At 38.6% G+C, this 24,995-nt stretch overlaps 2 protein-coding genes across 2 annotated transcripts; both read left to right on the forward strand.

The window, feature by feature from the left end:
• The first annotated feature begins 636 nt into the window (after window positions 1-636).
• nrn1lb (neuritin 1-like b) lies at window positions 637-4,522 on the forward strand. The gene is made up of 3 exons (XM_078257647.1): window positions 637-694; window positions 2,270-2,417; window positions 4,219-4,522. Exons 1-3 carry the CDS (start codon window positions 637-639, stop codon window positions 4,520-4,522), a joined length of 510 nt encoding a protein of 169 aa, XP_078113773.1.
• A 4,579-nt stretch (window positions 4,523-9,101) lies between these two features.
• Window positions 9,102-17,509, forward strand: slc38a8b (solute carrier family 38 member 8b). The gene is made up of 10 exons (XM_078257660.1): window positions 9,102-9,290; window positions 10,032-10,230; window positions 11,863-12,019; window positions 12,102-12,206; window positions 12,356-12,413; window positions 14,813-14,927; window positions 15,007-15,154; window positions 15,238-15,440; window positions 15,672-15,723; window positions 17,407-17,509. Exons 1-10 carry the CDS (start codon window positions 9,102-9,104, stop codon window positions 17,507-17,509), a joined length of 1,329 nt encoding a protein of 442 aa, XP_078113786.1.
• The last annotated feature ends 7,486 nt before the right edge of the window (window positions 17,510-24,995 follow it).

The raw sequence follows: 24,995 nt of genomic DNA on the forward strand, positions 1-24,995 counted from the left end.
CTCAGAGGGCGCTTTGCATCTGTGTTGGACTCCCAGGTGAGCTGGATTCTCTTATCCTCAGTGGGACGTCATCCATCTGTTCCCATGAAAAAGAAAAACCTTCTGACACTTCTGATCATGTTTCCTTCTACTGTCAAACTCGTTGTTCAATGGAAAAATCAGGTTTTTGCAATAGGTAAATGTATGTGAACAAGGCAGAGATGTTAATAAATATATTATATATGTAGACCTATAATATATTTGTGTTTCAAATAAATGTTCTAAATACTAAAGACCGGAAATGAGAACACTCTAATCCAGTGTGCTGTCATTGGTCTGCTGCCTCCAAGCTCTCTTTACACACACACACACACACACACACACACACACACACACACACACACACACACACACACACACACACACACACACACACACACACACACACACACACACACACACAGCATCCTCTTACTCTCTGCGATGCATCGGCCCCTTTCACTGCTTTTTCAATCTGATGAATTCCCAACGGATGGGAGAACACATCACATTTTAAAGCAGTAACTTTGGACTCTTTGGACTTACCATCAGTGGGAGATTCACATCAGAGCCTCTGGTTCAAAGGTGGAACTCAGCTCCACGGGACTCGTGGAACAAATGATGAAGTCCCTACGAGGCAAGGCAACTATGCTGCTGCCCATCGCTCTCTGCCTCAGTAAGGATATTTCTTTAATTGTTGTCTGAATGTGCTGTTGACTATGTGCATTTAAGTCTTCTAGAAATAGTTTTGTGCTGAGTTCGCTCTTGCCTGTCCTATGTTTACTGGTTTTACAGTTTTCCTCTTGTGTCTGTCTGTGCACATATGTCTTGAAACTCAGGTTGATCAGAGGAATTCCAGCAGGGTTGATAGAAAAGTAGTTACAGTAAGATAGCTAAAAAAGGATACCATGATACCGTTCTGAAATTGAGGAGCGGCAGGCTTTACAAATGCACTTACCTTAATGAAATGCTCACTGTCCCCTCCCTCATGCTCTGATTTTCTCTCTCTCTCCTGGATGTATGTGTGTGTACATACATTTGGTGTAGCCTACAACATCATGTATTTAGCTGTGAAACCTATTGTTTTGAGGGTATTTTGAGTTTGGTTTTTTATGAATGAAACACTTTTTTACACAGAATTTTCTAAAGAGAATTACACAATGCTTTGCCGTCAAATCATGCTAAGAATTTATAAAATAATTACAATAATGCATATTTATTAAAGTGAATAGATGATTTTAAAGATGAAATTGACTTTCAGGTTTAGTGCTACTTGTGGTTGACAAGGTTGGCTGGCCTCTGTTTTTTAAACTATGTGGCTAAAAGTATGTGGACACTTTCCCCTGTCCACTTAGGTCTGTTGCTGTTTTTCATGTTTTGAAAGCTTTGGACTCTTATATAGACTCTTATATCTAATAGTGTGCTTCCAACCTTCCAACAGTTTGGGGAAGGCAAGAGAGTGTAAAGCGAGCACATACATACTGACAGTGTGCTGGATGAAAAGACACAGATGACGGATGAAAGATCTGCACAGTGATAGCCACCAATAAATTCTGCCAATAGTTTGGATTCATAAAGAAATGAATATGCATGGTATTGGAATGAGGTATAATATTCACAGTAGTATTCACATACTTTGGCCATGTAGTGCACTTTACTTTTTACCCTGGAACAGCTTATCCAAGGCTGCTGACAACTGAATGTGTCCACAGATGTCTTCAGGGCCAACAACAAAGCCACTGTCCCTTTCAGAGATCTACCGATTGACAACTCAAACACACTGATTCTGCTTATGCACAAATGTCCTCTATTCCTTAAATCAATGTTTAAATATTCCAGTCAAAGCTTTATTTACACCTTTTCGGGAACATTTCAGTAACTCAACTCAAACTGGGCTCAGAGGGACGTGTTATGTATGAGCTGATCAATGCAATCAGACAGCTCACACAAGGTTTTGTATTCCCACACTGAATTAGGTTTTGAGGTTGTATAATCCCTCCAGATGAATGGAATACAACATATTTCTGTATTTGTTTGATCCATCTAAGCACCAGATGGATCATGTCTCTATTAACATATAAACATTGTGTTTCACTCCACAAGATGAAATCCCTGACCCAAAGAATCTAGTGATTGTATTTCTCTCTCATCCCTAACTCATCCCCATATACACATTCATTTATTTATACCCATTTATACCCAAATTATCTAAATATAATATACTTTTCTCTTGTCTCTTCTTCTCCACTAGGCCTGGCCCCTATGTGTTTCGGAGCTGCAATTTCTGTTTCATGTGATTCCATCTACAAGAGTTTTGCTCAGTGTTTACTCACACTTGGAGACAGTTTGGTGGAAACACAAAAGGACCAGAGTACACAAGACATTGATGCAATCTGCAGGTGTGTGTGTGTGTGTGTGTGTGTGTGTGTGTGTGTGTCTGCCCATCACCATGGTAACCATCCTGTAACGCCTCGTCTGTCTTGATACCACTACCCTCTACATTGTTAAAGTTATAATCCTTATAGCTGTTCTAATGATTAGTTGTTTTGGCCCTGCTAGTGGCAAAGCGCTATGGATGTCCACCACTTTGGTCAACAATTGTTGGATGGATTTTAATGAAATTTTGCACCGACATTTATGGTTCCCAAAGGATGAATCCCACTCATTTTAGTGATCCCCTGACTCCCTCAGGCATGAGGTTGACATTTTTGGATTTTAGTGAAATATCTCAACAAATATTGCTCCTCTGCTTTAGCTGTACTTTCTGTTTTGTGCTAATTAGCGAATGTTACTGTAGCATGCTTACATTCTAAACTAAAATGATAAACATAATAAACATTATACCTGCTTAACATGCTTAGCATGGTCATTGTAAGCATGTTAGCATGCTGGCTAGAGTTTATTCCTGGGAATACAAATCCAAACTATTTTGCATTTCCCAAGAAATACAATAATGGGAAAATGGGAAACAGTAGTTACGTTCTTGGCGTAAACCAAATAAGTTTAAATAAGTACAAAATATATGTTTCACAACAGAAATACATATGTTTTTTTTACATAAATCCTTTAGAATATCCACAGATGTTGTCAAATAAACTAAGGCTAAAAAGGGAATGATTATAACTTAATAAAGTAATTTAACACCAGACTGGAAAGTCTGTTTCTGTTGGACGTGGTCAGAATGATGCTTTGTTGCACCTGTAACCACACCCAACACTGGGATGAAGGGTTAAACATCTCAAGGTCTTTAGTAGTGTTTTCAACATTTGTTCAGGTGTTACCCATCACTTACTCATCACTGTATTATTGTACCTTACCTGTATCTTAGGTTGCTTTCCCAACTGAGCAGTTTGGTCCGTTTTAATCGAAACCTGGAGCATTTCGTTAGATAGTGCGGTTCGTTTGGGGTGGTGTGAAAGCTCATTTGAACTCTGTTCAGGACCGAACAACCGAACTCTGGTCCGCTTAAAAAAAACAGCAGTGTCAGTTCGCATCTAAGTGCTCTAGAGTTCGGTTCACTTTAGGTAAGAATGCAATCCGACCCAAATATAGGAAGTGAACCAAAAACAGTGCATTTACTAGCCTGCAATTTCAACCTTGCACACAATTAATGGACTTATATATGATTTAAGGGATGATAACTTTCAAATCCATAACTTATTATGAACACACATCGCTCTCTCATCAGAGTCTGCCTCGTCCTTCACTCATTGTCAGCTGCTCATGTTGTTCGCGTTCTTATAAAATATTAGAAACACTAAAGCAAAACCAGAAATCCCAAGACGTTATAAATTTAATGTTGCTCCATTATTGCTCAAGGGCCGCCAGAGTGGAGGTGGAAAGGGGACTAAGTACCCATGGTCCTTATGTAAGCCCAAAAAGATGCTAGAATGAATAGTTGTGGATGTGGGGAGGGGCTCATAGAGAATGCCTTTTTACAGGGCCCAGAAGTTTATGCTACACCCCTGGCTGAGACCAGAAGTGTCAACGACCGTTTCATTGTTGTGACATCTGTTTACAATGTTTAGTATGTTTGACAAAGTGCAGTGTGAACGCAAACCGAACCAAATGAAAAATGCAACAATATTGCAACCCCCATATCGCACCAAGTCTGTCAAAACTATAGGCCTAGTTGTGAAAGCAACCTTACCTTCATTAGATTTCTATACTGACATCTCCTCATGTCCTGCTTCTTTGAAGGTCCTGGAATGCTTTCCATGTTTGTGCCAACTCAGCCTTGGCCGGCTGCCCTGCAGACGCAGCAGCCGTCTGGGAGTCTTTAAGACAAGAGTCCAGGAAGACGCAGTTCTCTGGAAACCTCTACGACATGTGTGCCAGCCGCACCACCCTCCCACCCAGCACTGTGCCTGCACCCCAGAGCCCTCCCACCTCTGACCAGACCAACCAGGAAACACTGAAAGGGCAAACAAACAAGCACAGCCCCACCTTCAGCACACTGATGTTCCCTGTATGCAGCACCTTACTACTGCTGCTCAGGAGTTAGTTAACTCATCTAAGTCTTTTAATCAGACAGGTCGTCAGCGTCCTCCTCCCCCTATATGATTCAAACACATGAGGGAAAACACTCTTCACAAGTCAGGCTCATCATGATTACATATTGATCCTAAAATAAGGAGTTAAATAATGGATCAAAATGAAATATTTGGTTCAGTGTTTCTTACCTGGAGCATCTATTTAGGCATTAAATAAATAACCATATGTTGAGATTATCACATGCCTTGCTCTTAGAAGGAAGTTGACAAAGAAGTTACTTTCATTCGGACATAAATATTTAAATGAAGCACACTGGTAGCTGTCACTTAAGCTGAGTGGATGATTGATTGTGGTTAAATTCACATTGTGTACTTTTGGTCATTTTTATAGGTTGGATTGAGAAACAGTTAATGTAGGGAGAGAAGAAAAAGACAACTCACTGAGATCACTTAGCTGAAAGACAAATCTCAGTTAATTTATAAGCGTTTATTTGTTGTAAACACTTGTATTTTTTTGTATCACTACTGCGTCAGTAATACTGCATGATATTGTTTTTCAGGACATAAGAGATTTTAAGGGATGCCAGGTGTCACAGATGTGCTTGTGATCCAATCAGGTGTGATCCAGAGTAGAGAATTCCTACAGGGTGTAAATCTGTGTTTGTGTGCAGTTTAATTCATCACCTTGTTTGACCAGTTTAATATCAGAAAATTGAAAACACAGATGCACTGCAAACCGTGTGTGCATGATGTTGCAAAATGACATCACTTGTTTAAACTGTAATTTCATTGGACCCCTTTTCCAATGCTTCTTTAATATGTTGCTTTTTCTTTTCTGAACTGTTATGTGCAGTAACGTTTCACTTCAATCAATTTAATAACTTTATGCATCCCCTGTTTGGCCATTAAAAATGATACATAACAGAGCACACACATAGGAATTAATACAAAATAATACAAAAATAATGAATGAATAATAAAGTACAAGTGCATCCTTTGAAAAGAGGGAGAAAGTGTTTCCCAAGTTCCATCCTTATAACATTAACAGTTGCTGTAATGTTATTTAATGTTGTACAACTTTTCTTTGATACTGAGCTGTTATGCAATCATGCAATGCATTTTATTGACTGTTTTTCACATTACCAATGTATTTACTGTATTATATTCTGTTTTTGGTTATTTGCATTATTCTATTTTTCTCACAGCAGTCTAGAGTGGTACATGCCTCTTTGTTTCACTCTGATTCTTAACCCAACAAAAACTTAAATTAAAAGAATGCTGACAAACACAATGCAGTTATTTTTCTTTCCACAACTATTGCTTTTTTTTGTATCAGGTGTGTGTGTGTGTGTGTGTGTGTGTGTGTGTGTGTGTGTGTGTGTGTGTGTGTGTGTGTCTGTGTAATCTTAATACTCTTAAACTGTTTCATAACAGCAGAATCATGAGCAGATTAATCTCGTCTGTCTTTATTCGTCTACAGCGTAGCAGGTTGCACCTCGAAACCCTTGAAAACAGTCTTTGTGCCCTCAGAGCATGGAGCATAAATACTCTGAAAGGGAAGTGAATGATGATTGGTTGTGCAGCGTATTGCAGTGTCAGCATTGTCATGAAGTAAGACTTGAACATGACATGGGCAGGTATGGCATTCAAAGGTCAGAGGTGATAGCTTCATTACTGCAGCATGCTGAATTTAAGAAGTTATTGCTGCGGTCACTGAAACCTCAGGTGGACATCCTGCTTTATATTCTGCATAAAGGTTCATGTGTTACACTGATTAAATGCCACCATGCAGCCTCTGTAACCCAAAGTTCACAGGTTTAATGGCTGATTTAAATAGTGCTGCTTCCTACACTTCACAGCTTTAGGATTATACAATTGATTCCAGTTGCAGTTTGCACACATCTGTAGTACCTCATTACATTTTTGATCGATTGAAATTAGACTCTCTGGCTTTGTCTTCTTTCTGCAACAGACTACATGTTTAAAAGCCAGATTATAACCCTGATTTGGTCATGACGACAAAACGTGGCAGGTCACCATGGATAGAGAGGACATTCAAATCTGTTGCCTTTGTTGCCGCCAGACTCAGTCAGAGCTTTTATAAATTTATCATTTATCATTTATATTGACCAGGATTGTTTTTTCACATATGAAATATGAACAAATATGAAGGTGTTACTGTAGTTTGAGAAGGAATCTAATAGCAGTGTGCTTGTGTAGAACTGTCAACATCTGCAAACATCAGTTGTGTCTATTATCACAGTCAGTTAGGACTTAATAAAATAAAGTAGCTGTTTATCTACACTTTTCTAAAGATAATAATAATAACAATAATAATGATAATAATAATAATAAATTATTATTAAAGACCAGGCATCTAAATCACTTCATTTCATTCAATTATTATTATTTTTTCTTCTATATTGCATTTGGTCTGCCAAAAAAGCAAATTGTATGTTGCTCTGGATTCACTTTCTGTCAGGTCTTATATTTTTTAAATCTTCTTTTTGATAATCCATCATTTCAACACATTCTTTAATAATAACATCTAATGATCATCATCATCATCTTGGATAACTTAATAACATGATAAGGCCTTTTAAAAGAAAACTGAAATCCTGAGATATTTCTGAAAAACAGCACATGCCTGGAGGATAAACTAACAAGGTCTTTGAACTGTCCCCAGAACACCTTGGTGCGCCTGCTCACTCTAATCTCTCTTTGTCGTGCATTTCACTTGTAAATATGCAACATCATCATGACATTTTTTTAAGGTGCCCCAAAGCCTTTACATTCTGCGCCCAGCTGTCGAAATGTTTTAAGATACAGCAAAAGTTTATCTTTCTTAAGAAAGATTTCTCCTGCCGGCTGATATAATGCTACAACAGTGTAAGCTACACTGCCCACCATCTATAATGATATATAAAATACAGTATATAATAAATAAATGGCCTTCTCCAATCTGTTTGCTGACTACAAGCAGCTGATCGACTGACATTAAATCTACTAACTATTAAAGATGAGTTTTTCCTCATCTGAATCAAGGGTACTGTATAAGAACAGAATGCCTCATTTACTGATTTTCAGAAGGAAAGCTGTTGTAGGCGCTAAACGTCACTGAAATACCAAACTGGCATAGGCAACTGTGAGCTCCAGGGTTACTGTGTGTGAAGTGGTTTGGTGGCTATTTACTGTAATTTAAAATCTATTTGGGAATATACTACTAAACCACAAAATCAACTGACATGATTAGTGCCTTAAGGTGGGTCCTGCTTTATTTTCTTTTTTTGTTGGCATGTTTGCCTTACTTTGATAGTTGAAGGTATAGAGACAGAGGAGACATGCAACAGCCAGAATCAGACACCTTTATCATTAGATACCGGTACGCTTTCTAATTTTGAGGTCCTGATGTCGAAATCTATTTTGAAACTTAATTATTTCTGTTCTGGGCTTACTTGTACATATATGTGCATATTAAAATTGCCACACAGCAAACCTGGGGTAGTATTCCAGCATAGAAAAACTGTGAAAAGAGTGGGAGTAAGAAGGGGCCAGCGGCATATTTTTGTCCTGGAGCCTTTTTGCATGCTGTGATTGCACCAGTGATGTAACTAAGTACATTTATTCAAGGACTGTACTTAAGTACAAAATTGAGGTAGGCTACTTTACTTGAGTGAGTCGTTTTTTCAATCCACTTTCTACTTCTACTCCACTACACAATAACACTTTTGCAAGACACTGTATCCCTGTCACATTCTCATTAGGGGCTGACCCCCTAAAGGTCTGATCCTAGAACCGCCCCCGTTACATACACATACTTATTTTCAATGCAGGACTTTTCCTTTTTACAGTGTGGTAGTAAATACTTTTACTTAAAGGATCTGAATACTTCTTACACCACTGCATTGCACATTACTTGAACTATTACGTTTTTTATAATGTTCATTCATGGTTTATTTAGGGAAGGTCCACTTTTGTGTAGGCTACCATCTTATGTTATCTTAAGTGTTGACTTCAGGTCACATTGACCTGTTTTAAATTTTTGTTTTATATCAGAAAATATGGGACTTAGAAGTAAGCGCTGAAAATGTGTAGAAGAAAAATTTTAAAATTTAAAACGTTGGAACGCTGTGAAAAAAGGCGTCAAAAACGTTGGAAAAAAAGTGTTTTTTTTCAAGGGAAGACAACACAAAGGTTAAACAGTAACCTTCTAATGCACTAACACATTAAATACAGACTAAAAAGAGAGAGAGAGCGAGAGAGAGAGAGAGAGAGAGAGAGAGAGAGAGAGAGAGAGAGGCAAACATACTCACTTTAGTGACAAATTTGTCACCTTAGAGTGAAATGTTTAATAGTCAAAATGTCCAATTAGACCACGTGAGTCGTGTGTGCGCGGTGTGCGCGTGGGTGTAGGCTATATATTTGCGTGGTTGCCCACTCTGCAGGTTTACTTGTCAAGAAACTCAGAAGAATGAACCAAATAGCTGGACTACTTTGGAAGAGTTAGTTGTGTTGAAAATATTTCTTGAAAAGTGTCATTTAAAGTTTCTCCTCCCGGTGTTGTGAGTCTCGGAGCTTTTGTTCAGGATCATGGAGGAACTGGCCCGAGAGAGCATCAGCCTGCTGGCCCGGTCTACGTCTCACGCGGACTCGCCGCGGCTCGGCTCGTTCGGCGCGGTGTTCATCATGCTGAAGTCTGCGCTGGGAGCCGGACTGCTTAACTTCCCCTGGGCTTTCCAAAAGGCGGGAGGAGTGACCACCGCCGTCAGTGTGGAGCTGGTGAGGATAAAACACCTGCAACATTTACCAACGGCTGTTGATGTTAGTGTTTAGAGAAAGTGTTACTGTGCACATACAACACCAGCATGAATACATAGCCTACAACAGCCTACTTTTATGGGATTATTGTGAATGAATGACCTATAGGCTACTGCTCTTCAGTGGCTTTTGGGGGGTTAGTTTGACAGTTAGCCTGACAGACATGTGCATGTATAGACTCCCCTCCCCTCATTCTCTCCCTGGTGTGAAAGAGGCACATATTTTTCACAGGTGAACTCTAATTAAGCTTCCATTTTAGGTGAGGACCTGAACTTCTATTGCACTGCAGCAAAACCTGTGTGTGTGTGTGTGTGTGTGTGTGTGTGTGTGTGTGTGTGTGTGTGTGTGTGTGTGTTTGGCATGGATGGATGGATTTACATTAGGACTTTCCAAGAATGGGCCCAGGGGCCCAAGAGATCAGGGGGCTCCTCTGATCCCATTGAAGTCCTTTTCCTGTTTATTTCCCCTATAATACAGCTACAAAATAAAGTTAGCTGACATTAAAATAAGCAGAATAATCTTTGCTCCATGAAAATATAACTTTCAACATGTGCCCTCCAGGGCCCCATTGTCCACTAATCCATTCATGGTGTGTGTGTGTGTGTGTGTGTGTGTGTGTGTGTGTGTGTGTGTGTGTGTGTGTGTGTGTGTGTGTGTGTGTGTGTGTGTGTGTGTGTGTGTGTGTGTGTGTGTGCCCTTCAGGTTTCACTGGTCTTCCTCATCAGTGGTTTGGTCATCCTCGGCTATGCATCATCAGTCAGCAGACAGAAGACGTATCAGGACGTGGTGAGAGAGGTGTGTGGAGGAGCTGTGGGTCAACTCTGTGAAGTCTGTTTTTGCTTCAACCTCTTCATGATATGTGTCGCCTTCCTGGTGGTGGTGCAGGACCAGCTGGAGAAATGTAAGTGCTGAATGAAGTTATTTTCATGATGTAGGCTCTCTCGTTACTTACAATGGACCACTTGGTCAATGGCTGTAGTTTACAGGCTACTACTATTTCCCCCTCGCCTTGTAAAAAAAAAAAGTATTCTAAAGCTGTTCAATCCTTTTTTGTGGAGTTTCAGTCGGCACCATCAGACCTATAGCAAACACGGTCTTTTCTGCTAGCTACAGCAGAGGAAGCTCATGTCTCATACTGGGCAAGTATCAATGGTAGCAGAAAATTAATTGAACTTGAAGTTAATTAATTATTTTTAATTGGTTAGTTTATCCATCCATGTTATGCCGCTTATCTGTGTCCTGGTCACATTAATGTGATTAATTATATCATTAGGAATTATTGTATTGGATGTTATATAATAATTGATGATAACTATGGACCACATTGTCCCGACTACTTTGGATGGTATGGCTGTAAAACAGGTATTAAATTCCTTTCTAAGTGATAATAAAAAGGTTTTATGAAGTCTTGAGTTTAACTCGGCAGAAACCCTGGAGGCAGGTAAATCCTTGATTTAGAGTTTTTTTTAAAGGTTTGTAGATTACAGTGATGAGACAACTGCATCTTATTACAAACATTACATCTCCAACCATGTTTGTTACTGACTTAATGTTCTATTCTGTATAACACTGTCTGCTTTGTCTCTTAACTTTTATCCACGCTTACTCTGGCTTACCGGATGCACACTGCTGGGATAAAGCCTGACATCCCTCCCCTTCCACTATCTCCGCTAACTATTTTGCAAGGGCACCGTCGCTGCATCCGGGGCTTAGTACCGACCAGGGCGATTGTTATTGGTTTAAAGAAATACGAACAAGCCAGAGTTTTTTTTCTCTCTATCCCAGAATAGAAAAGCAGTGTAGCCAGATCATACTCCAGCACTGACACAGCGCTGTGGAGATAGGTCTGGCAATGTGAGACTAGTACACACTAAACAGCCGTTATGGCACAATCACCTGTCATAAATAATAAAATTATTTGTGCCTGTGTTGTAGCACGATGTTTTCATGTTTTCATGTGATCAAGGTACCTGAGTTTGTGATAAATTTAGCAGCCATTTCCAATGTCAAAAAATTAATCTCTCTCAGATCACAAATCATCTGCACTTTAATTTCCATTCTAGCTAGAATTAGGTTAAAACATGTGACTGGGAGCGGAAATGCTACCCTTTTTTTCATTTTTCCCTTTGTCATTTTGTCCATCTGAAATGCTTCAAATCCCTTTAATATTTTTGCTCTGTTCCAGTTTTAAACAGAGCATTTGATTTTATTTACAAACACATCCCTTAAAAAATCAATTTGATAAGAAATTCTGCACAGAGCACAGATCAGATGGACGGGCACTTTACTGTAGTAAGATAAAGTGCTTTATAAAGGTTCTGTTTTTATACTTTATGTTAATCCACCAACGTTAAAGCATTTATGTTTCAGCCATTAAAATAACATAAACCAGACTGTTTAGCAGCATACAAAATGTTAATAAACCTGTACATGATTTGGTGAGCATGCACACTATTATATTACTACTGGTCTTAAGTCTTCATGTTGCAGCAGATAAATTATGACTTTTGACTCTGGTTTGTTCTCCTTCCAGTGTGTATTTCTTTATATCAGACGGTGACTGGGTCCAGTGAGGGAGAGATGCCGTATCACTGGTACACCGACCAACGATTTGCCCTCTTCATCATGTGCCTCTTCATCATCCTACCCCTGTCCATCCCAAAAGAAATCGGCATCCAGAAATACACAAGGTACGGCACTTATCTGTGATCAGAATGACATCCAGCTGAGTGTAAATTTTTATGTGATTTAACTGTTTTCACCTCATGCCAGTGTGTTGGGGACGCTGGCTGCTACGTATCTGTGTGTGGCAGTGATTGTCAAATATTACCTGATGGAGAGCCACGATGCTATAATAACTCCAGAGCACAGCCAAGGGTCAGTAACACTGTTTTTGATGGATGCACGTGTGTGTCTATAATTGGCTTCTCATTTTATACAGCTGTTGTTTTGTGTGCATCAGTAAAAGTGTGTGTGTGTGTGTGTGTGTGTGTGTGTGTGTGTGTGTGTGTGTGTGTGTTTTTCAGTGTAAGTTCGTGGGGTTCAATGTTCAGTGTTGTGCCGACCATCTGCTTTGGCTTCCAGGTAGGATCACCTTCAGGCTGGTTTTAAGTCTGAAAGTAGTCAGTATGATGCTTAACATTCAAGTGGCTTAATATAGACTTAATATTGTCCAAATAAGAAAACACAAAGAAATGTAAAATCACAAACCAACCAACAACTGAACAAGCATGTGGAGCATGAAGAAATCATTTTCATTTTTACTGTCTGTAGTGCTTTGGTCTGAATGCTAATAGCATGGGAGGTCTTTGCTCTCTTCCAAGTTTACCTGTCATAATATAACTGGCAGTTTCTGACCGTAGAATATTTTTGAGCAATAAATGCAAATGCTCAACTTAGAAATGCAAAGTAACACTTAAATGGGTTGTAAAAGCAAGAAAAACAAACCAAAATGCAAACATTAAATCTGACACTGATACACAGACGCCAAGGATCGATCTATTATTATGTATGTGTTGGTCAGTTTGTCTGCTTGACAATCCCATTTTGCAGCAATAAAATTGAAGTGAGATGAACAAACAGAGACATTTATCTTTTTAGATGTTGACAACGTTTCCTTTTGGGGACATAATTTGAAATTGGGAAAAATTTGAAGTTGGAAAAAAATGTAATAAATGCAATATATCGCAGAATATTGCAATATGTTTAAAATTGCAAAAATATGGTATCGTGACATAAATATCATGAGGCCTCTGGTGATTCCCACCCCTAATACTGCATAATCCCTACGTCCATGGTTCAATTCCTGTCTGCTGCGGCATATCATACCTCTCTCTCTCTCTCTCTCTCTCTCTCCCCAATCCCTACTGTCATACACTGTCAACTGTCAAATAAAAATGCAAAAATACCCAATAAAATAAATCTTTCATCCAAAAACAATTTCAGGTGTACTTTACATTCCAACTTTTAACACAATTAGAACATTTCCACTTATGAAGTTGTTAATGCCAGTGGGTCAATCAAATGGACCTGTAAACACAGTAAACCCAACCAGACTTAGGCACTGTTAGCGCATACTAGAGCAATATGTTGATTTTTGGGGAACTGTACTATTTTTTCCACTTAGTCAGAATGATGCCTTTTTATGTATCTACTTGCACAATAAGGACATCTTAATGTGAGCTTAGCCTTGATTAGCTCACTTGCTGAATGTCTATTAGATGAATAGCAAGTAGGGAAATACTCGTTCTAACCTTATACAAAGATGGATAACTGGTCCAACTTAACTATGTATTATAATTTACGTATTTGTAAAGATGCTAATAACCTAGGATGACCAGATTTCCCGGAAGTAAAACCGGGGCGCGACACTTTGCGCTTGACCGTAGTGCTCGTGCACGCACACGCTTTTTAACGTGAACATGTGCCAGCCCAGGTCAGACATAGACACAGACAGATTAGACACAATTTTGCCAATAGCACACATAGGCCTACTGCTCACAACATAATGGGGTATCTCAGTTAATATTCATGAATTGTCTTGGTATGTAGCCTACATATCTAAGAAATCATATTAAAAGACATTGAGTGAGTTTCGTAGGGACCAAGTTTATTTTTCAGAATTAAAGCATTCTTTTGGAAAATGCACCCACTGAACTTGTGAAAAACTTTGTGAAAAGGTATTTTTCATTGCATGGCACTAAACGAATTATTTGGAACTGCTGCCACAGGCTTAAACTGAAGTTATGGTAACACTTTACGGTAAGGGTAGGCCTACATGAATTATGAATTCATGCATGAATTAATTCATGATTTGTGCATTACCTCATTCCTTTATATCTTATGAATCATCAGGAATTGACATTCATGACCTCATGCATGAACAACACAATGTGATAAGAAGAAGCATTGCAACGTTTACAAATATACATTGTAATGCTGGCTGCACAGATTATACATACGGAGATCGCTACAATTGACTGACACACGCGCACACACACACACACACACACACACACACATTGTTAAAATCATACGCTGGATGCGTTATTAGTCTTTCTACATGGGTTTAGTTAATGATCGGGCTATAATAAGACGACGTCGGCTATGTAATCGCTGACAACCAGGACAATTTCATAATGGTTGGTGTAAACTGGGACATTTTAGTGTCCCGACAGGCTTTTGTAGGGACTCGGGACACGCAACTCAAAATCAGGACTGTCCCGGTCAAACCGGGATGCCTGGTCACCCTATAATAACCTTACAAGAAATAAGACCATATTCAACTTTTGACTAACTCCTGTTTGCATATGAGACAGATGTCAATACATGGATCCTATAGAAATCCATGTATTGAGATAATCAATGTTCATGATACTCTCAAAAAACTGCAAAATAGCAACCATGACTCTGGATACCTAAATAGGACATACAGAGGAAAAACAAAACTAATGTTAATTATCAATGTGTGTGTGTGTTTGCAGTGCCATGAAGCCTGTATTGCCATCTACAGCAGCATGGAGAACCAGAAGCTCTTCCACTGGGCGGTCATCTCTGTGGTCTCCATGTTTTTCTGTTTACTCATCTACACTCTAACCGGTGAGTTCACCTCTAAAACCTCAGAGCATTATGTGCTCACATAAAAGCCGATCATCACATTCACTCTCTCCATCTCCAGGTGTGTATGGCTTCTTGACGTTCGGACGGGCGGTTGCCTCCGATATTTTGATGTCATATCCAGGAGATGATGTGGTCATAATCATTTCCAGACTACTTTTTGGAATATCAATCATCACCATTTATCCTATTATTATTCTTCTGGGGAGGTGAGCGACACCACAGTTGCTTTGTTTTGTCGTGTGTGAGGTTTTGTGAGTGTTTCAACATGGTGTGTGTGTGTGTGTAACAGATCTGTCATCCTGAACCTGACGCTGCGTATTCAAAGACGTCGTTTGGGAATCGTCACTCATTCATTTGAGAGTCGCTGCAGAGTCGTTCTCACTGTGATTTGGATCACCATCACTCTTCTCATTGCCATGTTTGTCCCTGACATGGGGGACGTCATCAGTGTCATTGGAGGAATCAGTGCCTTCTTCATCTTTATTTTTCCTGGTGTGTAAACAACCTTAACTTTAATATGTGTATACATCTGTGTTTGTAATGACATAATGTGTAATGTATGGCTTACATTGTTCATATATTCTATCTATTTTATTATTAGCTTGTCAGTCGCCTGTCAATCTCTTTGAATTGGACTATCCTGTATGGAAGGTGCTTTACAAATAAACCCATAATCGTGACACAGTAAGGTAACCTGGTGGTGTGTGTGTTTGTGTGTTGCAGGTCTTTGCTTAGTGTTCACAATGCAAACTGAATCTGTGTCTCCAAGAGTCAGGTGAGTGAGAACTTACAGACTTGTATGAGAGTTTAATGAGAATGCTTTTTTTTACAGGGCCATAATTTTCTGAATTATTTAATAATTTCCAAGAAAGAGAGAATTTTCCTGGTAAAAATCATTCATCAAATCAATTGGTGCAAAAATAGAGACATGTGGTTAACTGATACACTTCCAATGAATTAATTCCAATTTATGGTGTAACCGAGAGAGTCTTTTAGTCACTTCACAGCCGACAGATAATGAATGTATAATTGTGAAATCCGTGTATGTTATGCGCTGGCGCTACCCGAGCTGGCTATGTACTCCGGTAAGAGAGTCGCTGCAACCTTTGGTTTTAGTTCCATAGATTTATTGACATCCAATTCCAGCAGGTGAATACAGTGCTTGTTGCTTGCGATAGTATGTGTTTGTGTGTGGGTGTGGTTTTCTGTAAAATAAGGAAATACAGAATATGTAAATATAACCTGTACATAACGAATGCACGTATATATAGATTAAAGAGAAATAAGCAACAATCACAATATACATAATTACCATGCAATAAATAGTGCTATGCAAACAACCAAACAATACTGGATAGTAATGGAAATTAACACAATCCAATGTAGTAAATAATACAGGTTATTGTGCAGTTGCCTCTATTGGCCACTAGATGGCGCTCTAAGACCACAAATGAACATAACAGCAACATACAGGTACAATAGTCACGTGATAGACCAGCGGCGTGAATGGCATGGTGAAATTCGCTTCAACAATTAAACCAGCAACACCATCGCGAGTGCAACAGCTGAACTAATCCTCAGCAGGATTGTTGTAATTAACAGATATACAACACTGTACTAACATCCATCCACGAATCAAAGTATCAACTATTGTTTCTGAATGATATATTTGCAGTAAGTCCTAGCATTACAGTAGACATGAGTATGCTATCCTGAACTATAATTAAGAGAAATACTATCACGTTAACTACACAAACAAAGATACATGCAACGCCAGTATGGACATAAAATGGTGCACTAACGTTCTCAATAACGCACATGGTAACACAACAGAAGCTTTACACAAGTAACGTGCAACTTTAGGAGCAGCTGTACTCATGTCCGCAGCGAACTACAAAAGGAAATGGCGAAGTTGCGCATGTGCGCAAATGCGTGAGTCCAAGGAGTGACGCAGGCTCATCAGTCCAGCAGGGAGTTTTCCACAATAATAATAAATATAATAATTTACTTCGGTATATTATTATTTCCTCTATAATTACTACCGTATTACTTTTTCCGTGACATTCCTAGAAAATTATTAGGAAGGGGGTTACATAAAAAACTGTTGCTGGTCATACAAACATGGCAAGAGGTCACGTCTTGCAGAGTAAATATTACAAAAGAGATGCAAGTTATCACTATGCAAGTTTAACTGGACTGCGTTGCCTCCAAAGAAAGAAAGGAAGAAAGAAAAGTGTCCCTTAATTTGTACAAATGGCTTGTCTTTGAAGAAAGTGAAGGCCTCTATGGGCATTCCTTTCCAGAGTAGATTTGATCCATTGTGTTATAACATGAGGTTGTTTGAGTAAAGGAAATAATGATAAATGATTATTAATTAATGTTAAACAGCTAATAACTTGCTGTCAAAAGACATCAGTACTGGTCTTTCTCTTGATGTTCCTGATTTCTTGCATTGCAGGGTGATTTTAACAGTTTGGGGAGTCATAACCATTGTAGTTGGAGCCTTTATCTTCGGACAGAGCACAACCATCGCTGTCATGGAGCTTTGCCACAAATTCTGAATTTCACACAGTTATCATATCACCACTACATTATCTGTAGCAGCTGCTTCACTGTGACTTCACAGCACTTTTTGCACAACTGAAAGTTGCATTTGTAAAGGTGGTTTTTAGTTGTACATATGATCCTTATCAAGGTCTTACACAAACTGGATATAGAATATATTTACTATGTGAGAATGTAATATTTATGTGTTTATGATGGATTATTGGAATATTGGATTTTAATTGATTGTTAATGGACAAGTATATAATGTCAAAGAGAAGAATGCATTGTTAGGCATTTAATTGCTAAGTATGTGTAGAAGTAGTATTGTTTGAATATATGTATCTGTTTTGTTATTTAATTTGGTCTGCCAATAATATAGTATATTAAATGAGAAATCACTAAGTGTGTCCTCTTTGAGTCTTCATCTGTACTTTCACACCCTGCCAGGGGGCAGTTTTGCACTACTGAAGCATTATTTATTTATCTGCGTAGTCATATGTGTGGAACTGCATATTGGAAAGAAGAGAAAAAACAGTTCTTATCACTGTTATTGTGGTCCGAGGGATCATTTTGACAAGAGAGTGCCACGTTTATATCAACTAAGCAAGGCAATTCTTTTTTAATGTACACAGATGGGTTTTATGCCCTTGAATGTTTACATCTACTATGATGATAACAGGAGTCAATAATATTAAGATTTCTTTCTTTCAAGTACATGATTCTTATCCTTCTGCTGCATTTTTCCATTCTCTCTCCCCTGACCTCTCCATACACACATCATATGAGTGATATAAATCTGCAGCTTTCATTGAGCACAGATTGATGGCTGAGGTATGCTGAATATCACTTTTTGTTTATTGTTTATTGACTTCAAGCTCAAAGGAATTATGGCATGCTGCCTGTGAGCGTGCATGTGCTCACACGTGTGTGTTAATGTATGAGTGAGTAATGATTTACAGTAAATCCAGAAAATGGGCGCCGTATCTGTGCCTCGAGGGGTCTGTTTAAAAGCAATATGTTAGACATGCTAACTTCACATACTTATCTGTCTAAACAGACACAGTAAGAACTTAAAATAGACCATCTAGAAACACACAGCGGTTCCTTATAGACGCTTCAGCTATATTTGTGTCATCTTGTGTAGCGTTAATATCCTTAAGGGAAAACCTCAAACTGTGATACTCTACTTGTGTTTAGCCCATGGGATTATATTTCAACCTGATGCCCAAATGACTAAATAAATCCACTAAATGCAGAAAACAAAATCCTTGAAAATCACACAAACTCCATCTTGAAACCTACAGCTGCACTCTCTGTCAAATGGCCCACAGATTTGTAAATGCAACTCAGCAGTCCTGGGAGCTACCAAGAGCTTAGCACTTCAGTTCTCTCTCTGATTAAACCATTTTATACTTTCATGCCTCCAAAAATGAAATGGCTTACCTTTCTCAGTTACTGTATGACTTTACATTAGCCATTGCTTCGTTTAATCCCCCAAAAAGAAAAATAATAGTATAAAGCCATATAGTGACTCTGAGAGCCTTGTACTTAGGCACAGTGGTGATTTCAGCTAACGTCAGCATGCTAACATGCACACAATGGTGCCATGCCATTGGTCCAATGGCCCATTATTCCGAAACCCCAATAGCCGAAAGCCCACAGTCCGATGGCCTGTTATCCGGAAAACAAAAATCCTCTTTAGGAGTCATATAAAGTCATACTTTATAATTTATGTTATGATTGACATAATGATGACAACAGAGGCTGGAAAAAAGTTAGGCCGACAGTCACTGAACTCCAACAACTCCAGTGTGTATTTTCGGAGCAACTGGCACAGTTCAGTCCAATAGGACATTTTTCGAACTATTGAGGTTTTGTAAAAACGGGCCTAAGGACCACCATTCACCATTTTAGTTTAACGTAATAGCATGCTAACATTTGCACGTTCTTGCAATTTTGGGGTTGTATCTATGGTTGAATGCACTTATTGTGTCACTGTGGATGAAAGCCTCAGCTAAATAAATGTAATGTAATTTGCTAATTACCACTAAACATAAATTACAGTTTAGGATGATGGGAATGCATTTAATTTGGCAGGTAAAAGAATAAAAGAAAATGAGTAGAAAGTTTGATCAGGTCAAACTAAAGAAAAAGTCAGTTATTATAATTCAGCCTGAAGGGAACATGAATGTCGCACCAAAATTCCATTGCAATCCATCTGATAATTGTTGATGTATTTCAGCCTGGACCAAAGTGGCGCTCCAACCGACCAACCAACCTTGCCATCCCTAAAGCCGCATCCACAAGCACAGTTTAAAATCATCCATTATTCTCTGCATTAGATTATCTTTTCATTTTCCTCGGCCTGTGAAAATAATTTCCAGTTCTCATTATTATGATGTCCCCTGTAGCTACTTTGTTATTGAAAGATTACTTGTACTGTAGGTTTCTGCAGTCCTAATTAATGAAATGGCAATTTGTAGCAACGTCCTTTTAAATGTTAATTGTTTCTGATAAAACCGTTACTGTGTGTGTGTGTGTGTGTGTGTGTGTGTGTGTGTGTGTGTGTGTGTGTGTAGTTTCTCTCACAGTCACTGTCACACCGATTGAAATCTGGATGCCTTTTGTGTTCAGAATGGGAAGCAAGCTATTTAGTGCCCGTTTAATTAGCAGATAACTGGTGTTTTTAATGACTAAATAAGAGGAGGGATGTTACTGTATCACTGTGTGTGCATCTGACAGCGTCAGCGTCACTTTATGTATGACATGGTTGTGTGCATGTATTGTGCATGACCTTGTTTTCTATGCATCAAGGCTATGACCAGCAGGCTGAGATCATCATGATGGAGATAACATGTAGCCATCACTTTGCTGCTCAGACCTTTATTGAAGTGGTGACAGCAGATCTTTGACCTCCGGGCTGAACTCTGCAGGATAATCACTGCAGTGGCAATGAGCTCAGGTGAAGGAGAGGCCTCCGTCACCTTCTGTGAGTGCAGCAGATCAGGATAACATTAAATCCTATTTGTGATACCAGAAGCGCACTAATGTCTTTCCTGGCTATGCCAGTCTTTAAATGTTTTAACAGTGTATCTGCTCTACTACATAGCTCTTTTGTTGCATTTACAGACAAAATATTGTGTGCAAATAAACCATAATGACAAAATAACGTTTTCAATTTTCAATGTTTTCATGCTGGCAAAAATCATTCGATTATATTTTGGGCATTTTAGGACTTTATTTATATAGGACAGCTGAAGACATGAAATGGGAGAAGGAGGGGGAATGACTTGCAGCAAAAGGCCACAGGGCAGAGTCAAACCTGTGGCCACTGTGTTGAGGAGTAAACCTTGATATATGGTCGCCTGTTCTACCAGGTGAGCTAACCAGGCACTGGACAATTGCTGCATAGTTTATCTACTTATGATATACTTACAAAATGTATCAATTTATTGATTAATCTCTCACTCATATCTGATTAGATTAACATAATTTTAACTTTAATATAACAGAAGTTTAGTTCAGCTGAAATTGGAATGTGCATATTTTTGTGAAACGTATATAAAAATAATTTATGAGGATCTTTTCCATTTCACACCCTCTGATAGATGTGTTTCTTTTGAAAACATTGTTTGTCAAACCAAAGAGGGAAAGTCTCACAAACTGTGAGACTACTGATACCAGGGCAAACCGAAAATAAGAGGATGATTGTCAGATCTAAGAAACCCCAGAAACTTGACTAATTAAATTTACTTCAGTAGTAGATATGGTATATGCACAGGATTAATCCTATCATTGCATTTACACATGAGACTGTGAATTACAATGAAGATTAGAAAACAGCAGTCAGACTGCATAATAAATGCATTCTCCCTGTCGTGTAATTTGGCTTCATTCGCCCATTTCCTTTATCTCTCCATCCAAATACAGCATCATAGCGAAGTGATGACCTGCAGCATATATCTTTTTGGTAAAAAAATGCCTCCTGACAAAAAACATCATAACATCTTTCAAAAAAAGGCACCACAGGGACTTTTGTCCTTTTTAATCACATCACAAAATCTTAATTTCTTGTGTTGTCAAAATATGTCCTAATCTTGACTGTGTTTTCAAATGTTTGCATTAAATAATGTAATAATTTATAAAAAAAGAATTATGTACCTATGACACAGAGGTGCTCTGTAAATAAATGAATGTGTCAGGTTTTAACATGTGAAGTAAAATAGGTGAACTAAATGTTTTTTTTCTGGCATTTTTGGGCATTTCTGTTAATAAGTAGGCCTAAGGTTTGTAGCCAATGCATCCATAGACAGTAGATACCAGTTAAAACTGATATGGTCTTGTCTGCATTGTCACTACCTCTGTGTCCTGTGCTGCTGATTTATATAAATAAAAGACTAAAAGTCTACAGACATGCTATCAGCTCTCTGAGGCTGTACAGGCACTGTGATGCTCTGAGCTAATGCTAATGTCACATTGGCAATGCTAACATGTTGTTGTTAAGCATGTTAGCATGCTAACATTAGCTAATCTGCAGCAACACAAACAACAGTTGAGGCTAATAGGATTGTCATTAGCTTTGAAGGTATTTGGTCATTAACCAAAATAATTGGACAACTTTAAATTCCAACCCGATGACGGCGCTACATGAAAGTTCAGCTGATCAAAGTTGTTATAATTCATCCTCTGGGAACCATGAATATCTGTACAACATTTCATGGATTATGTTTCATGTGTGCTTATTGGGATGCTATGGACCAGGGACGTCACTAGGATTGAAAGGGCTTAGCCCCCAGGGTATTTGTAACTTGCATTTGCAAAATCTTTGCACTCACATCTTTCGTTACTGTATTAGAGCTACACTTACAGTATTAAAAGTACAGAATTAAAATAGCCCCACATCATCACATACCCTTCACCATACCTAGAGATTGGCATGGGGGTACTTTCCATAAAATCATCTCTCAATGCAAATCAAACCAGCTATTAGGCTAAACGACATAAAACCATGCCAATCTCTAGGTATGGTGAAGAGTATGTGATGATGTGGGGCTATTTTAATTCCAAAGGCCAAGGGAACTTTATCAGGATGCATAGTATCCTGGATCCATGAAATAACTGGCCTTTAAAAATAAAAATCTGCCTGCCTCTATGGGAATTTAACATAAAGGTGTACTCACTTTTGTTGCCAGCAGTTTAAACATTAATGGCTGTGTTGAGTTATTTTGAGGGGACAGCACATTTACACTGTTATACGAGCTGTACACTTAATACTTTACATTGTAGCAAAGTGTAATTTCTTCAGTGTTGTCCCATTAAAAGATATAATGAAATATTTACTAAAATGTGAGGGGTGTACTCACTTTTGTGAGATACTATATGTCAACCACCAGTCAAAAAACCAATAGGTTAACAAGTCAAAAGTGACAGACATATCCTCTTCTTCCATTTCTACTCTGTTCCTTCTGTCTTATCTTTTAAGATAAAACAAAACCCTGATGCTAATTTCATGACTTCGAAATGCAAATTGGTCACATGTAACAACATCCAAAATGTCCAAAAACAGACAAACAGAGGCCAGACAGCTAATAAGTTGGTAAGTTAAACAAATATGACAAATAGCAGTACAAGAAAAAGAAAAAAATAGGCATCACTGCATACTTTATCATGTAAGATATTAATACAGATCCTATTTAAAGTGGCTACTGTCTAAATACAATAACCTGATGGCAGAAGGAATAAAAGATTTGGAGTAATGATTACTGTATATACTGTATGTACGATTGCTTTCATTTTATTTTCACATGTGTATCTGTGGGCATATGCTCATCTTTAACCTAGCCTACATTTAGGCAACATCTACATATTTATTTAATTTATCACAGCCAATGAATGAAGAAAGTTAAATTGGTTAGAATATAGCTAGCATATATAATAAATAATTTAGTTTAGGCTATGCATAGTACCTAGACCTGCCAACAAATGCTTATTGTTAGAAGAAAACAAAACAATCCTTAGACCTATAGACCATTACTGACCTCAATCACACCGGCTCCCTCAGAATCAACTGCCCTGCCAATCTCCTGCTTCTCTTTCTCTCTGCTGAAATATCTTCCAATATCCATCTCATATGCTCAATGAATTGAAAGATACAACGGTAATAGCATTAACAGGAACCCTATGACTTTAGTTTTCAGTGACAGATATTGTTTTAGAATATGGCGACTATAGAGATAGGCTATATTATTGGCAATAAATAAAGAGTTGTGATTAACTTGCTAAGTTAACCATTTCACTCAAGAAAACGTAGCAAAAGGTATGCAGGTCATTAAAAACAACTTACAATTTCACTCTGTATCACTACGTGTAATCAATCTTCCTTTCACCATTAACGTGTGTATCGGTGTGTGTATGTGTGGGGGGGAGGGTGCATAGCGAATTCAGACCAAAGAGTAGCGACGAGACGAGATGAATCCCCCAGTTACTTGCAACGCGCCGGTCTGCAACGCTCTGAAAGCCAGTTCACACCAATGCAACGAGACGGTGCGGTGCATCATCTTGATAGCACAACGACTCTCTACTTCTGTCTAACTTTCGACTTTTCGGCTATTTTTTTGTAGCTATATATCAATGAGGATAAATCGAATTGTTATTGTTGTTCTTATTATTATTTAGGGGGGCTTAGGAACATTTTGGGGTAGCTTCAGCCCCCCTAAAATAGGCCTAACGACGTCCCTGCTATGGACAGAGAGGAAATAACCAAATCCAGTGAAGCACAGGTGTTTTTAAAGTTGATACACAAAATCCAAGCACAGCTGTCTCCAATTTATTCCATCCATTCCATAAAAAATAGGTAGAAGAGGTTTCCAATGTACAAAATGCAATAGCATACGATCTAAAGTGAAAATATATGGTTGAGTTAGGTATTTAACTTTGTGTCTGTGTTACAATTTTGCAGCTTCAGAACACTTTAAAAAGACAGAGTCACTGGCAGAGTCACTCAGTTAGTTTGTTAGTGGAGACATGACTGAGCTGATTGCTGGAGGGAACTGGAGAGTGGCTGCCCTTTAGGAATAATATACCACACAGTATGTGCTGTCTGTCTTTCCTCCCATCTGCCCAGCACATTTAATTTTTTTCATAGTCACACACAATCTTTAAAACCCCCAATCTCTTTGATATCAATTGGGATATATATGCTGTTGCATTTGATTTGAATACTGTAAACTCAGAGCTCTCTTTGTCCCCTAAGGGCATGTTTCTCTTTTTACATGGCTCTACACCCTTTCAAAATAGAATTCCCTTAAACACATCTTTTAACCATTAAACCAATTTCCCAAAATAACCTTAAGGTCAGCCCTTGTTGATAGAGCTTAGGTAGGCCTACTAAATAGATTCTTTCAATCGGGTTTAGCAGTTAGCATGCAAATAGTCTCGCTTTGCCAGACCTTCCTCCACAGCGCTGCGGAGGAGGGTCTGGCTAGTCTACACAGCATTCCG

This window comes from Sander vitreus, chromosome 1, assembly GCF_031162955.1.
Source record: "Sander vitreus isolate 19-12246 chromosome 1, sanVit1, whole genome shotgun sequence".
NCBI lineage: Eukaryota > Metazoa > Chordata > Actinopteri > Perciformes > Percidae > Sander > Sander vitreus.